The sequence below is a fragment of the Uloborus diversus genome, chromosome 2 (assembly GCF_026930045.1).
Source record: "Uloborus diversus isolate 005 chromosome 2, Udiv.v.3.1, whole genome shotgun sequence".
Lineage (NCBI taxonomy): Eukaryota > Metazoa > Arthropoda > Arachnida > Araneae > Uloboridae > Uloborus > Uloborus diversus.
The window spans coordinates 52,999,037-53,016,549 of NC_072732.1; the positions used below are offsets into that span (position 1 = coordinate 52,999,037).

Below are 17,513 nucleotides of genomic sequence, written 5' to 3' on the forward strand. Positions count from 1 at the left end.
CGCCACACAACCACTTTTTATTTATTTATTTATTATTATTTTTATTTTTATTTTTTTCAAAACTGTATTTAAAAAAGCCGGCACGTAAGAGTTATAACCATAATAAACTGGGACGCACGCTGCTAAACATCAGTAGTGACTAAAGCTTATAAATGGGGGGGTGGAGTCATAAAAGCTAAAAGTCAGAAAAACTGAAGAGAACCACTCATTTGCAGCTTTATTTTCTTTCGGAAAGTGGGACGATAGGGGGAGGGGGGGCAACCTGGAATGAAACATAACAACATGGAAGGTTATGCTCAAATTAGCAAAAGTTGTTTGATCTATAACTGCTTTTAATATATGTATAAATAGATCTCGCTGCATTGCTCTCGTTTACAAGTGAAATTAAAAGAAAACTAGCATTAAAGAAAAGAAAAAACAGCTGCACTCCAAATGTTGTAGAAAGGCAGTTTTATGCGGACAGACATATGACCTGATACTTAGATTTATTTTTAGTTTAGTGTAAAAAGAATGAAACAACACGGGGGGAAACACTCCTATTTTGCTGTGATCTTGGGGCAAACTATTTCTTTCCTCCATCCAAAATTGAAAGTTGGTGCAGAGGTAAGGGACAAAATGAATCATAACTTTCCTTATCAGATAGTGAAATAATCAAGTACACTTTGTGAAGTTCGGATTGAAAAAGAAACACTTGGTCTGAAAAAAAAAGCATCAGGTGAGGCGTGATACTAGTATAGTGTTAATCGTATGTGTGAGTGAGTGGGGGGGGGGGGGCGTAATATACTTTGTCTTGCTTTAAAGAAGAACATTTACCAGCTTTTAATATGTTTTCTATTAATTTTGTTTTATTTAATTCATTTATTTATTTTTTACATTTTGAAAATAGTTTTGAAAAAATAAAATAATAAAAGTGGTAGTGCGGGGGGGGGGCGCTTGCCAATTTACAAATTCACGTCAGCTCATTTCAAGCATAGTTATGATCAATTACTACTTACTAGACCATCCCCAGTGAGAGAACCCCATTTTTAACTAGTTAGAATCTGAAAAATGTCATTATTTCATAAGTCAAATTTTATTTAAAAATTCATAAAAATAGGATCCTATTGAGATCCCAACTTGAAAATAAAGATAAAATACACAAAAATTTTTAAGAATTTTTAAAAAAAAATTAATTATACCTTTTTTAGAAATTTAAAATTTAAATTTCATTTTTTAAAAATTAAAATTTTTTTGAAATTAATCATGTTGCATATTGCATTAAACAGCAACTAATGTACTTTAAAATGCTTTTTACCAAATCTTTCTATCTATATTTGGTGCTGAGTTATCGTCCATTTTATGTTCAAGCATTCCATGAAAAAAAGCGGGTTTTTCGAAAAATAAAAGTGTCATAAATAAAAAAATAATAGAGATAAAAATCTAAAAATTTGTACTTTTGATTACCTCAAAGGGTACAATGGATGAGTCAAATTTCAAAGAAATACAAAAGGGTGAGCGAAAAAATTTCCCAAATTTTGGACCACTTGACATGGAATTACCCTAAAACAATTTCAACATTTTAAAGCTATTATTTTAACAATTTAAGGGTCATTAACACATTTGAAAATTACGTGAATTTTTTTTATATGAGTCAAAAAATTAGAATAATCAATTCATTAAATAAGAATTTGAAAAGTAGCGAAGGTATTTGCATACCTGTTAATTGCGTAGGTTGCGATAAGTATAAAGCTTGGTGTCCGGAAAATTTTACGTTATTCCTTTGCTGAAAATGGGTTTTCAACGTGACAAAATTGGAAACAAGGAAGTTGCTTATTGTATGAAGTTTAAAGTTTAAAAAAAAGACGGTTAATCTTAGATTAAAAGCGCTATTGACTATCTACGTTCTCGAAGATTTCAAAAGAATACCGATGAACCGTCCAATTAAAAAATTAACCGAAATAAATGAGGTAGAAGCTTGCAACAACTGATAAAAAATGAACTCAAAGTGAGTCGTCCAAAATAATCGTTTTAAAACTGCCACTTACATCCATTAGTGTTGGAAAGAATCTAGTTATCGTGTCCAAGCCAACTACACTTAGACGACTGCATAAACTGTAGTTGCAATTGCATGTGGGGATGCACGAGAGTGAGAGTTTCTGGAACTAGGTAACTGTATGTATCTCAAAACAATGCGTGAATTCCGCTGTTTATCAAGATATACTGAATTACTGCATGATCCTCTTTTCTGAGGCATAGCAGAGACACATTTATCTTTCAGCAAGATTCCGCTTCGTGTCACATCTCTAAATCGACTCGTAGATTTTAAGCAGAAAAGGGATTTCTGTATTAAACTAGCTTAGCGACTTTACCAATCTCGATACCATCGGAAATTAGTGGCATCGTCAAATCTAAAGAAAAATGTTCAAGACCAGGGTTGCCAGAGGTCCCGGATTTCAAGGGACAGTCCCGTATTTTGAAAAATTGTCCCGCGTCCCGAGGAACTTCTATACAGGACGGCTAAAGTCCCGTATTCTAGCTGATAACTATTTTACAGAACGAGACATTTTTTTAAGGGGGAAAAGTAAAACAAAACATGTGAAATAATGATATAAGAAAATTATGTGGCAGCCAACGCAAAAATTATTTTCCTTTCAATTTGGTTTGCATGTTTTTGTTTTGGGGGCAGACCATGAGGAACCGGATGGTTGCTTCCAGGGGAGGGTACAGAAATAATTTTTGGAGGGACCCGGAAATTGCAAAGCCCCCGTACAACGATTCAAAATAAAGTTTTCATGACTTTATTTTTAAATATTTTTTAGGATTCCTTGAGGCCAAGTAATCTCTTTAAGTACATAAACATTATGTACTAATATACTTTGAATGTTGACGTAAAATATGTTTAATTTATATTTTAACTATAAAATATTAAGTAATTAAGAACATCATAGCTTCATAACCTATAAATTTTATTTAACAATTCGGAAAAAAAATTCTTTTGCGAATTTCAAAGCAGCTGCTGATTTATTTTTAAAGCCATGATACAGTTGAGGTAACATTTTGATACTACATGACACTTCCATTAATAATATGGTTTTGCCAAGAAACTACTATATGGTTTCCTTTCATTTTATATTTTTATTAGCTGAAAAAGAAATCTATTATTTCACAAATTGCTCCTGGATCGAAGTGACTCTTCTAGGTACTACACATTTTTATTTTTTTTCGAAATGTTAGTAATTATTGATTAAAAGAAGAATTAATGGACGAATCGCGATATTATATTTCCTTAAGTTCGAAACCAATGAGTTAAATGTGTTCTGCTGCTCTGACCTCTGACTCCAATATTACTTCTTTAGCGCAAACAGATATGTTTTTATTGAAATGAGCTTCGTGTTCTTTTTAAAAAAATTAAAAAAAATTCTTAATGTTACAGAGAAGTCAACTAAAAATAATGAAATTAATTGATCCCTTTGGGAGGGGCATGCCCCCCCCCCTAAAATCCGCTAGTGGTTGCTTCTTCTTTGCTCATTGACTAATGTTGGAAATAAATCTCTGCGCATGCGTCGTCAATCGCAATGAAAATGATTTTTATACTTTAAAAGGCGACATTTTGTGAGGTTTAATGCTTTCTTGCGAATGAATTTTTCAGATTTATCAAGAATAGATGTCACCCCGCCCCCCCCCCCCTTTTCATTCATAGAATGCCTGTCCCGTATTTACTGTTCCTAATTCTGGCAGCCCTGTTCAAGACCTAGGGCCCGCTAACAAAATTCAACTCATTGCCACATTGAACAGGGTATGGAAACAGTATTTGTAGCCTTGAATGTAAACAGCTGGTGGAATTTTCATCTGAAAGGATTAAAGATGAGATTCCTGAAAGAAAAAATGACGCAACAAAATATTACTTAATATATATATATATATATATATATATATATATATATATATATATATATATATATATATATATATATATATATATATATATATATATATATATATTGACTCATTGTAAAGTTTCATCACTTTTAACTTTTGAATAATTCTGTCTAAGATAATTTTTAATTATGTTTATATGAAATGTTATGTGCACTTAAAGTCTAAGAACGGCGGTACGTTCATTTAAATATCTACTTCGAATTTATATTTTGTTAGATTTAGCATTTTCTTCGAACAAAAAAAGTATTCTATTTTTTTGAATTTGAGTTGAACATCAACACTGCTACTCGTATGTTTTCAATGTCATTTTAAGGAGATTCGTGCAATATCCGTGAGATATCTCCTTATAAATATTCATTATCGTTTATCACCAAGCTCGAGTCTACCTTCTGTCTCTTTAACACTTTAGGTGGCTGAGAACAATGCGCTCTTCATCGGACTGCGATTTTTTTCTGTTCTTTTCGTGTCCTTTTTAGTTTTATAAATAAATGAGGAACAGCTAGGATGATTTTCCGCCATGCGTTGAAGATCAGAAGGAAATTTGGAAATTTTGTATCAGTTATTGGTTTTTTAATTTTTTCAATTGTTTCTACTGTACTATTACTACTATATTACATCAGACTGACATGGGTAAGTAATCATGTATTATATAATGTAGGGTAAATAATATGGAGGGGGCCCGTAAAAGTCATTTGTGACGAGCCCCAAAATTTCTGTGCGCGCCTCTGGCCTTTACTCCCATGTACTCGGTTAGAAATCAAAGAAAAGTATATAGAGGGCGCCGAATGCTCCAGATTCCGATGTTCGTTGTAGACTGGAATTATGCGTTGTGTAGTATAAATGTGTAAAGTTGTCTTGTGTAATACCTATATGTGTTATGGAGATGTTCAGATATTCATTTATAAAGTGAACAGGTAATTTCGTAGTGGATTATCAAATAAATGGATTATTGGTACCTTTTTATTTTATCAACCCAGGAGTTTCTAATAGATAGGGGGAAAACTTATTTTTATGTGCCTGTAATCTATTTTCTTGTTTTCTTTCGTATTCCGTTTTAATTGATTTTCTGTTAAATGCCTTGGTTGAAGCAAAGTGAATTGAATTATATTTCTGAAACTGCTATTTGTACAATACGCGAAGCTTTACTTGTGCTGTTGCAAAAGGTACCCCCTAATTTTCACCGAACTAAATTTCCTCTCCTCTTGTTTTTTTTTACCTTTTGAGATATTTAAAGATTTCATCTCGGAGAAACGACTTGAACTAGGAAGTAATGGAGAAATGAAGTCTTGTGTTGGCAAAACAGCTAAAAAAAAATTTTCTTAGGTGTGTCTTTCACTTTTTTTTTTCTTTTTCTTTTCGCGGTTAAAAATACCATCGTTTTAGACACACAACTACGAAATATTTAACCACATGCATCTTTAACCACCTTTTTTGGTATTAAGGGGGCGTTGATAAGAAATCGATGGCAAAGTTGCCAGATTTTGAAACAGAAAAATACTGAACTTACTCTGAAAAAATGCTAAAATATTACATTTGCAAAATACTGCTCCGTCTAGTAGGAACCAAATACACCCAAACCTGTTTTAGTGCAGTCTTTTTTTGGTGAGATTTTTTTTTTTTTTTTTAAATCTTTGAAACGAATGATTTTTTTTTTTTTTTTTTTTTTTTGTCATGCGGTCCCTATCTACCGCACAAAAACAGGTTTGAGTGTAGAATAAAATATATCAGTGCTCTAGCAAGTAAGAAAAATTTGTTTTCGTATTTACATTATATACTACTAAAAATCATCAAATACGTACATAATTATCTTTCTAAAAATAAATTTATTCAACTATTCATTTAGTTTTTTACTTTCGGAAAATAGCGTCGGCGGAACGGGAGAGTAAGCCATTACCCGTTTTGGGGAATTTCTTCGCGAGAAAAGGAAGGAAATTTTAGTGTCGGCGAAATGGGGGGTGGTGGGTCGGGGGTTAACCGATGCAAAATGTTATTTTTGATTTCAAGCTCGAGGAAAATTACTCTTGAAGAGCGGATACCTTTTCTCACTAAAATTATCGAAATCTATTTTCATTTGAAATGTTAAATGGTTCAAAATACAGTTTGCATCGCGTTTTTTTTAAATTCCTTTTACATAGTAAAGGAAGTATTGCATTCCCGGAAAAAAAATTTTTCACTCAAACATCGGTCTAAATGTTTGAGGTGAGAAAATTTCCACTTTTCTCACCCCCGAATGAATGTTGAGTTTTTTTTCCCGGCCCAACTACACGTGACTGTAATATGATCAGGTCTTTGGCGATATGATCTTTGATACGATTACATAATTTCATGTGTTGTACCAAAAATAGGAACTCCGTCTGTAACAAATAACATAGAAAAATCCTCATATAAATAATAGCCAATGATCGAGTAACCCGCGAATTTCAACAATGAAACTCGCGCCACGGCATGATAATTTTGATAATATGTTTCGGTAAGGTTTAACATGCAAGGAAAGGCTTTATCGTGACAAAGGCTGAACTTGATCCGGCAACTTAACAGTTTTACTGGTAAGGGGAATGAAGAAACGAAAAAAGGGTCAACAACGAAAGTTACCTACTGGAGATTAGGGTTAATCCACTGAAGTTAGTGTTGCAATTTCAACCGTCAAAATATTACCGAACAGGCAATCGCTTCGTTCAAATGTAGAAGCAATTTTCACATAAGATCTTGACGGGCGACTTTCTAGGAAAAAAAATAAAAGACAATTAAGAACGAATAATTGTTATCAATTGAGGCCCCTAGTTTCAAAACCGGACACTTGAAAAAAATTCAATTTTCTTTTTTTTTTTTTTTTTTTGTTAATCTTGTAGAGAATCATAAGGCCTATTTGCCTGCTCAATATTAGGTTCAAAAACCGCTTCTTTCCCCCTTGAAATGGGGCGGGAAGGTCTGCCTCAGTTTCAAAACCGGACTTTTACGTCTCCTGTAAAATTTGGTTTTCTACAAGTATCCGGTTTTGAAACTAGGGGCCTCAATTACTGTGCTTAATTTACTGAAGGCTTCTGTTTTGCAGAAGCAAATTTCTGAATATCTGGCTCCAAATTTGTAACATTGTCATTAATCGCGCTCTTCGATTTGTAACATTAATAAGCAAAGCAACGGTCCACACGGATCATCTTCGCGGGTTGGATATGCATGCCCGACGAGAGGCCATGTCAGCCTATAGTCGGAAACGTGGGACCCGGGCTTTGTGTGGACCCGGATTGGAGTCTGAGTAGAATATTTATTTTGAAGTTCGATGGGGTTTGGTGGCCCGGCGACCAAACTGACAAGGGCCCACCTTGCCTCTCGGCGGCCCTGAGGATGTGAACCGCGGGCCGTAAACTGGGCATCACTGCTGTAAATGATCGATAAGGGTGAATATACGCTCTTTGAATTTCAACGGAGCATAGATTTTTTTTAGATAAAATTAACAATATTATTGTTAGCGCGCATGCTTGATTTATAAAGAATAGTATCTTTTATTTGAACCACACCGTCAATTCTCGATAACTGTTTCATTTTAGTATTAATAAGCTGAAAATAGTTAAAAATGTAGACTCCCATTGCTTCTCTTTTTTCGACTTTTTGTACAAACACTTTCAGCGTTCTTTTTCAAATAATCTTACATGAAGTATTTTACTATAATCATACTCCTGAATAAACATCAAAACGTATTTTGTCAAAACACATTGAAAAAATATTTGTTAATATGCTAAAAAATAGTGATTTTTTTACGTCACAGAAGAACAGTGTCACCCTCACCTGGCAAAATTGAAAGACTGAAATTCAACATTAAAACTGCTGAAAGATTTTCTTAACCGCAAATAATCCGCGTAATACAGACTAAAGTTAAAAGCAAGCTAATAACTGTTTGGATCAAAATTCAAACAATATTACACCAGTTCTCGTTATAACTGTCACAAAGCGTGCTTGCTCCAATCGTTGCAGTATTTCCCCTGGTATGTATTTTTTTTTAATTTTATCGTTACATAAATGTAAGTTTGTACAATGCAATGTTTATTGTGTGCAGACATCATGGATTATGCTTAAGTTCTAGTAATAAAAAATAAATATTAAATAAAAACGAAAAACCCGAACCCCCGTAAAAACCGAAAAAACTAAAAAGAAAAATCTATAAGCCCAGTAGGTTAGATTGTTATTAAGTACTACTGAATAACTACACCATTGAAATAGTTTTGTAATCGATACACATATAGGACAAATCGTAAATTCAAACGCGGAATAGAAGGATCAACAGTCGGGGCCCATTCAAATTTTACGGGCATCCTTGATTGGTCAAAAAGGAATGGGCCCCGACTGTTGATCGTTCTATTTTGCTTTTGAATTTATGATTTGTCCTATGTGTGTATCGATTACAAAACTATTTCAATGGTGTAGTTATTCAGTAGTACTTAATAACAATCTAACCTACTGAACTTATAGATTTTTCTTTTTAGTTTTTTTCGGTTTTTACGCAGTTGGGTTTTTCGTTTTTATTTAATAATTATTTTCTATTTTACACTTTTCAGTGAATTTTCATTGGCTTAGTTATGATTATAAGACGGTAAATTTCGCATTCTTCTCAATTTTATAGAGAGAGTCAATCGTAAGGATTATTAAGTAACTTACGGGGTGGTCTAAACTACTGATTTTTAGTCCCTCTAGGGACCTAATTCGGCTTTAAAATACATATGCTTGACCTTTAGTGAAAATGCTCGAACTTTAGTCAACCACAGCCTGTGTAACTCATGATGACGAAAGCTCGGAAACATCGTTTGTCAGATCTTTCTAGCAAAACTAAAAAAGCCCGTCAATAAAATACACGTCGTGAAATTTAGTCCCCTGAATCATGACAAAAACAAATGCAACATTTTCGAGATGAAAATCGAATTAGTAGACGTGAACAAAAAATTCTCAGGCAGCGAAAACGCTATCTGCATTTGCCGCACGCTGTGTCGCACGCAGGTAGGGTGCGACACGATCCCGACTGACAATATGGCGACTGGTTCTTGATATGGTAAGTTTTTATTACTGTCATGTGTTTAGTGACACTCCCAAGGTTAAGATAAATCGATTGATGTAAGAATCATCAAAATTGGCCAAGGCGTTTAGCCTCTACAACACCACATAGGAACAAACATACATACATAGACTCATAAACATATTACCCACTTTGCGTCGCGCACGAGCAGTTGGATAAAAAGTTTGCGTGATATTGTTTTGACAGATTATGTGTGATTTTGTCACTTCTCTGACGTCACTCCTCTGGCGTTTTTTTGTGCCACTGAGAATACATATTCATCTTACGGGTTTTTTTTTTTTTTTTTTTTTTGTATAGTTGTACAGTACACCAATAAAGAGTTATTTTTTTATATTTAAGCATGTCCAGTAAAGAGTAAAGTGAGAACTATTAGGATGTTTTTTTCTCTTTTACGACGATACCTTTCCACACCTTGAGTCTTCATACTGAGTTAATATTTGTACACCCGCTTTTGACGTCACACGAGTATTACGTTCATATGCGTGAACTAGATAACTGCGATAAATATTAAATTTCCTTTCATCTCCAAGTTTGAGTTCCATTTTTTTTCTTTATTGCATTAAGATGTCACAAACCCGGTCGCACTGTTGTGAATTTTGTTTCCCGGCATTGTTTACTAATCATTAAATGTCTTAATTTTCGTAACAAAACTAAAATTAATTTCGGTCCAGAACTAGAATGCTTTTGCATCATGCCTTAAGGACTAGAACAAAATTCGGAAGTTTTCCCCTTATATTCGGGTTAGTCATTTTTGTAGTAATTTCGACTACTTGCATCAAGCTGGTATGGGTGAGTATGCATGAATATTTCTTTTTATTATTATTATGTTCTGTAACGATGCACTTAAAAAAAAAATGAAAAAAACTTTTTTCCGTTGTCATAGCTTTCCTATGAATAAATTCAACGAAATGTCTTGACTCTTGATGCCAGTGACGTAGGTAAGATTAATTTGGAGGACAAACCTCACTCCCCTCACTCCCCCCCCCCCCCCAGGGTTTGACCGTTTGGCATTAACATACATTTCAATTTTTGATACGGTAATTCATATAAAGGGTGTCGAAGTTTTGCCGAATAATGATAATTTTGCAAAATGGAGCTCCAAATTTCACCGATGATCATAATTTTGAGAATATAGCTCCGAATTTAGACGAATGATGATAATATTTAAGAATCGCCAGGGAAAATTTGCCGAATGAAGAAATTTTTGGAACGCTACAGTGACCTCTCGTGATCTCCCATCAAGGCTCCCCTGACTGTTAGTACCAAAAAATCTCCCTCTTCATCATTAGAAGGTAAACCCGGGTTGCGCTAGAGGTTTAAGCTGACATAAAATAGACATCATGGCTGAAAAAGTTACTTACAGATTCCATAGAAATTAAAACGCAATTGCATGTAATATTAAAATATAATTATGTCTAAAGCAGCTACCAGCTTTCTCCAATGAATTTTCTTCGGTAGCCAACCCCAAATGGCTAATAGCAACTCAATTAGTTCTTTATAACCACCTGCAATGATTATCTATATATTTAAACGAGAAGTTATGTCCAGAACTAAACGAGCCTACATTCCCGTGTACCATTATGACTTTCTACTGTCTGATCAATTTTCTCAAAATTAGCTAAAATCACAAATTATTTCAAACATAACTTTTTAACATTTTAACCGGATTTCTAGAAATAAATTATGCCTCGCTCATCTGAAGAAAGAGATGTGTAAAAAATAAATAAACAAATAAATAAAGTAGTAGCACCTTTTAAACGAAGCGGCTAATACATTTTTTCCATTAAAAAAAATCTTTAATCGCTTTCAAAAAAAAAAATGAATGAAAAATAATAAGCTCATTAAAATAAATACGTAAACACATTATGTCAAAAATACGAATCGTTTGTTTCTCTCCTGTTTCCAAAGAATAATTTCAAAAAATGAATAAATGTATTTTCAAAATAAATAAAAAACAACAAAATGAAAATTTAAAAAAGAAATAATTTTCATTATCAAAAAAAAATTGTCTGGGCATATCTTTATATAAAGGACACCGAATTTTTCCGCCAAACACTGAATACATAAATTAAAATTTTAGCGTGAAAATAAAAACAATTCATATCAACAATAATTAATTCAAAGTAAAAACTATGGCTGCGGAGTCGGAGTCAATCTCATTTTGGGGTAAGTCAGAACTGGGTGTCGAAGGCTTTTAATTCAAAGACTCTTAGTCGGAATCGGTGATTTTCCTTTAAACTCCGCAACTCTGCTAATGTTTGCGGAGTCGGAGTTGGACTTATTTTGGGAAAAAGAAGTCGGAGTGGGAGACTTTAAAATTCCAAGAGTTTGAGTCAGTCATTCCCCCTCCGTGTCTAAGCTTTCGCCAAATCAACGGAGTCGTGAAGTCGGAGTCAGACTAATTTTCGGGTACAGGAGTCGGATTCGGAGTCAACTGCTCTAAAATTCTAAGTGTCGGAGTCAGGAGTTGGTCATCAAAAGCTATTTCCAACAAAATTTGTTTGAAGTAAATCCGCCTTTCAGTTCGGTATCTACATTGACTTTTAGTTTCTCCGTAGGCATTTTGTTAGGTGATTTGAACTGCTCAAAATTGAACTAAAAATCGTTCGATTCCAAAAAGGCATTTTCTACACATGGTCTTCTTTAAAAAAAATTTCCTTCAAAGTTTGTTTCAAGCAAATTCGCCTCTAAGTTCGGGATTGCCTTAAATCCCCGTAGGCGCTAATTTGCAGTTTTTTTTTTTTTTTTTTTTTTTTTTTTTTTTTTTTTTTTTAACTGTTCAAAATTAAACGAAAAATTGTTTAAATCAAAAAGTGAAATATGGGAATGAGGAGACCTCGCCACGATCTTCCGAACAAAAAATTAATAAAAAATGTTTGAATCGGACTATTCACACAAAAGTTATTAGAGTGGGTGGGGGATAGACCGACAGACATTTTCCCCCATCTTATCACCCTATTTTCCATTTTTTAATTTTTCGGTATTTATATCATTATTGAGCAATCACGATTGCTTATTGCTTTCATTTGACTGTTTTTGGCGTGCTATCATTTTATTTTCCCACCGCCACCCTCCGCACCATCACCGTCAACCGGCTCCTCACGATGCTGCACCTCTAGCGAAAACCGTCTCCAGGTTTCGTCAATATCCTACACTTACAAGCATACATACACAACTGCACACACACAGGCACACATACACACACATACACCTACACAAACATACACATTCACCTACACATATACACATACACCTACACACATACACCTACACACATACACATACACACACGCATACATACAGACACCTACACACACACACACACACACGCACACAAAAACATACACACACATACACACAACTACCCACACACTTATGCCAGCACACAGACACAAACACACATACACATACCCCCTACACACAAACACACACTCGTGATTGCGAAAAACATAATTTGAATTCAAGATGTCAAAATTAAACTTAATTTTTTTATTTATTTTTGAATTTTTTCTGTTTTTCGCGATATTTCTATGATGCATTAATCCTTCTTCATGCTTCTTTTTTCTTATTTCTCTGACTTTTACTGAGAAAGAAGGTTTAAAAAGTTTTCACTTCTATGCCCAGGAAGTTAAATTCCTTTTATTTTTTTCTCGGTATAATGATAAACCAAATCATTCACAAAATAAATACTTCTGTGACTATCTACGAGGGGTTTGGGAGAGGACACGGGGGGTTCATGACATTTTGTGACAAGGAGGAGGGAGGATGTTACAATCAGTGGGACATCATGCATTTTTTAAAAGATGTTTATGAAAAATAGTAAGACATGTAGCGAAGGTGGGGAAGTGAAGTTTTTTGTATAGCAAAGTGAGACACTTTGTGATAATGGGAGAAGCGAGGTCACAAATGTTGAAAAAAAGTGTCACTTCATTTACTTTGCCAAGGTTACAGATTAGTAACATAAAATGGTGACGGCAGGCTAGGTACAATAGTTTATTTTGACCTGTTAGATTTTGTAATTTGATGACCTTGTGGCAATATTCTCACTGTTAGTACCAACGTTTAAAGAGTGCAATTTTTCCCCTACATCCAAGGTTGCCAACTGCTCCGCATTTTGGGGAGTTGCTCCGCAAAAATAGCGAAACTCCGCAAAGAAGTTATTTTGCTCAGCATTTCCTGTTTCGTCTTAAATCTGATCACGTTTACCAAAGATTTTAATAAAGTTAAATATATTTTGATAATATTTTGCCAGTTTATTATGACAGACGTGCAAATATGAAGAGTTAAAGATGCTTATACTCAAAGCGTGACATAGTGTTTGCAGCTGTTTTATTAATTTTAAAATAATTATTTTTATGCCAGTGCTTAAAATGATTAGCTCAAAAGCAATTTTAGATATGAGGTTTAAATTTCTTATGTTTACTTATATACAAAATACCGAGCTGCTCCGCAAAATTTCAAAATGCCCCTCAAAATCACCACGGATGCTCCTCAAATAGTTCCTACAAGGTTAGCAACTCTGCCTACATCCCATTTCTTAAAAAAATACAAAAACAGATTTTGCTACATTTTGAACAGTTTCTCTACTACTCTGCTTTAAAGTGGCTAGAATAAGTTGCAAACCACCGTCCAAAAGTTCAAAAAAAAAAAAAAATCCATTTCCTGTCAGTTTTTCTGGGAAAAAAAGAAAAAAAATCGGATCTTAAGGAGTCAAACAATTTCTAAGAAAGTGATTTTGTGTAGAATAAAATACTTTTTCTTCACGTATATTAATCATCTATTCTCTTTAGATTTCAGAGTCCCACTCCCTTTTTTACATGATGGGAGCCCTGAGCCAACTTATTTCTTCCATCAACATCGACCTGTCAATCATCGAGCCATCCATTCTCTTTTGTCTCCTGCCTCGAGCACGGAAGGAGTTACTTCTCAGGAGGAAATTCAATTTCACGCATTTCTCTGCTCATGACAACCTAATCTCACTGGGCATCTTTGCGAAGGATGCTCCACTTCTGGAAAAGGTATTGCACATCTTGTTATATATCATTCCGTGATTTTCGGCCTGATTAGATTTCCGACCATATACTTAGTTACTTTCCCCATCCGTAAAGTGAACGGCCCGTTTTCTTGAAATAGCTTTTTATTTAGTTTTTTCTTACCCCACGTCAAATAGATTTTTTTCGTCCAGATGGCGGATTATGTTTTAGGTAAAATAGGTGATTTTCTCGATGCCACCCTTCTCTCTCTCTCTCTTACGTCGTTTGTTCATATCTTGTGCAAGTTGAATACTTTTCGGTAGAACATCATAATCCAGTAATGGAGGACTTTAAACTGACGTTTTTTTAATATTATTACAGTATTATTTAATTATTTAATTTAACGCAAATTATTATTATAAAATTGCAAAAAGATAATCTAAAAACTTAAAAATGCAAATATACTTTCTCTCTCCAATGTTCTTCCAGTTTATCTGTTTGCATATTATAACCAGGGCTGTGGAGTCAGGAGTCAAAGTCAGAACCTGACTTGTTTTTGGGTAAAATAGTAGGAGTTGAGAGTAAAAGGCTTAAAATTTCAAGAGTTTGAGTCGGTCACTGCTTGCGGTGTCGGACTAATTTTAGGAGAAAGAAATCAGAGTCGAAGGCTCTAAAATTACAGGAGTCTGTCTTTTTTCCTTCGACTCCGCAGCCCTGATTATGTTTGTTGGAATTACAAATAAATAAATGCAGTTTGTGATTAGTTGTAAACATAGCTAGATAATATAGACGCACGCGTGCACGGATACATTTGATGCTGTGCTGATACATTTGCTGTAGGTATGTGGATTGGCTGAAAATCCTCATATAAATAATAGCCAGTGATCGACTAACCTGCCAGTTTCAACAACGAAACTCGCGCCACGACATGATAATTTGGGGGTTTGTTTTGGTAATGTTTAACGGGGCGCAGGGAAAGGCTTTAGTGTGACAAGGCTGAACTCGACCGGTAACTTTTACTGGTAATTAACTGTTTTACTGGCAAGACAGTCATTTTAGGGGAATGAAAGATCAAAAAAAATGGTTGAAAATTAACGCTATCCACTGGAGTTTAGGGTTAATCCACTGGAGTTAGGGTTGAAATATCAAAATATCGCCAAACAGGCAATTGCTTCGTTCAAATGTAGAAGAGTAGAAGCAATTTCACCCCTCATACCTTGACGGGCGACTTTCTAGTTGTTAATAATATCCATATTAAGCACTGATTATCTTCAAAATTTGAAGATAAATAAATGAAAAGTATTTATTATTTTTTTCACGAATACATGGAGAGCAAAAGGCATTTTCTCTCTAAAAATTTTACCTACCCACTGCATGTTGATTTTCCTTCCTGCAGATAGTATTGAGCTATGTGCGCAGATACTTTATATTTTTATCTTACTACGGTTGTAAAGCTCAGTTTTGCAGCTCACCTGTTTTCTTTACGTAATATATTTGTATAATTGATTGATTTATTTATTTCTGATTGACACAGGCAGGGAAGAAACTGGAATGTTGCATAATGATATAAGATCGTTAACTATATTGAGGTTTTAACACTAAACTTACGAACACTTAATAATTTTTCTGCTATAATAACTTTTTTTTTTTTTTTTTTTTTTTTTTTTTTTTTTTTTTTTTTTTTGACTGTTAATGGTATGTTTAGTGTTACATGTCGAAAAGATTTCCCTTTCATTGTTACTATCTGTTTCTAAGCTCGTAAACGAGGCTTCTACTCTTTATTACAAAAAAAAAAAGGAAAAAGAGAAGTACCAAATAACGTATTCAAAATCCTCCAAAAATAAAGAAAATAAAAACAATGAACAGAAATTTGGATGGAATTTGATGTTTCAAAGCACAATTTGTTGTATTTAATGTAAAATTAGCCTATTAATGTTTGAAAATGCTCAAAATACTTGTTAATTTATTTTTTATTAAATAGGTTATATGATTCAGTTAGTAATACTCTGCATATGAAACATTTTTTCAACCTGACAATAAGATGTTATCATACAATATTATTCGTGATTTCACCTTTTTTTTTATCAATAATGTATGATGTTCTTATAATGTCCTATGAAACTGAAAAATGAAAACTGAATAATACTGAAAGCAAAAAAAAATTGAAAAATAAGTTGATTTCGAATCAGCAAGTTTATTCAGCACAAATATTAATTTCTCTTTCAATCAAACGCAAATTATGAGTACTGAAAAACACTTATTTTCGTGATCAGTAATTTTAGTGAAAAAAAAAGATAGTGGTGGTTTCGAGAGCTGAAATTTTTGCGACTTTAAGTGACCAGAACTGAAAGTTGATTTAATATGTAAATTTAAAATATTTCACAAGGAATAAATTTTCGCGATTTCGATGGGCTTGGAAAAACTATAGCTTTGCGAAAATAAGTGATTTTACAGAATTACAAAAAAAATTTAAATATAAATTTTCAAACAGGGGACATAAAGATAAATTTACTACATAGTAAAATTTAAATGAACTGCAACAAAATGTAGATTGACTTAATGTTTGGTTTACGTGTTCGTTTTGTGGTTGAAGTTGAAATCTTACCTCTAGCAACTGACGCAAACAGTACGAGAAAAAAAGGTTCTTCTCTTTCAAACATATCTAAACAAGGTAAAGACTTATATTTTAAAATAAGCCTTCAAATATTTATGAGGATAGACAAAATGATCTTCATATTTTTATTATTTTGATATGTGTCTCACTGTATCCCATCTTTGGTAGAATTACGGTAACCGGGTCGCGTTGGCGTATTTTTTTTAAAAACTGCCAAATTTGGCCCCTACGACTCAAGTAAACAAAGTACTACAATGTAAACAAAGGAAATCATCCAATGAGAGTTGACCCAAAGAAAAGGGACGGATCTTCGAATTGCTTAAACTATCACATTGGTAACTACAACTGTTTTTCTTTCTCTGATCGCAACCGTAAAGAAAAAAAAAAGCATTAAAATTCTTTTTTCCTTTTTAAAATATTGCAAAATATGGAAAGAAACAAATGATTAAGCCTATTTTCTTTATAGAACTTCATTTTTCTTATTTTGAAATTAAGTTTGCAGAAAATATACAACTGAGAGATAACGTTTTTCAAGATGTTAGCATAAACGTGGGAATATAAAGCTCAGATCTACAGAGATGAATTTTTGAGACATTAAAATAAACGTGTTTAGAATTCGATACTAACAATAGCGAAATGATGGAATTTGACTTTTTTTTCCCAAAGGGAAAGCAAATAAGCAAGCTTGTACAAGAAAGCTAAAGTACAACGCATGACAAAAATGCGAAAAATATTTTAAAATAAAAATTTGCCGATAACACTCTTTACGTCCCCATTGCAATAATATTAAACTTATTTTTTCCTTTAATTTGATACATTTTTTAAATAAAAAAAGTATTTAAAAGCGGAAGTGTAGGGAAAGAAATAAAGTATCATGATGTATTCGAACGCATAGGTTCATGACGTGTATGGTGTTACACTTTTTATCAACATGTTTAATTTCCTA

General features: G+C 33.5%; 1 protein-coding gene across 4 annotated transcripts in view; it reads left to right on the forward strand.

Moving 5' to 3' along the window:
• LOC129217035 (ribitol-5-phosphate transferase FKTN-like) overlaps positions 1 to 17,513 on the forward strand; it is a 97,073-nt gene that overhangs the window by 58,899 nt on the left and 20,661 nt on the right. For 2 of the 4 annotated variants that reach the window (XM_054851270.1, XM_054851269.1), the window contains exon 3: positions 13,771 to 13,998. In XM_054851270.1, coding sequence (XP_054707245.1) covers positions 13,771 to 13,998 — 228 coding nt within the window. Of the gene's footprint in view, positions 1 to 4,395; positions 4,549 to 9,566; positions 9,770 to 13,770; positions 13,999 to 17,513 lie in introns of those variants that run through there. The other 2 variants (XM_054851271.1, XM_054851272.1) reach the window with 2 other exon arrangements.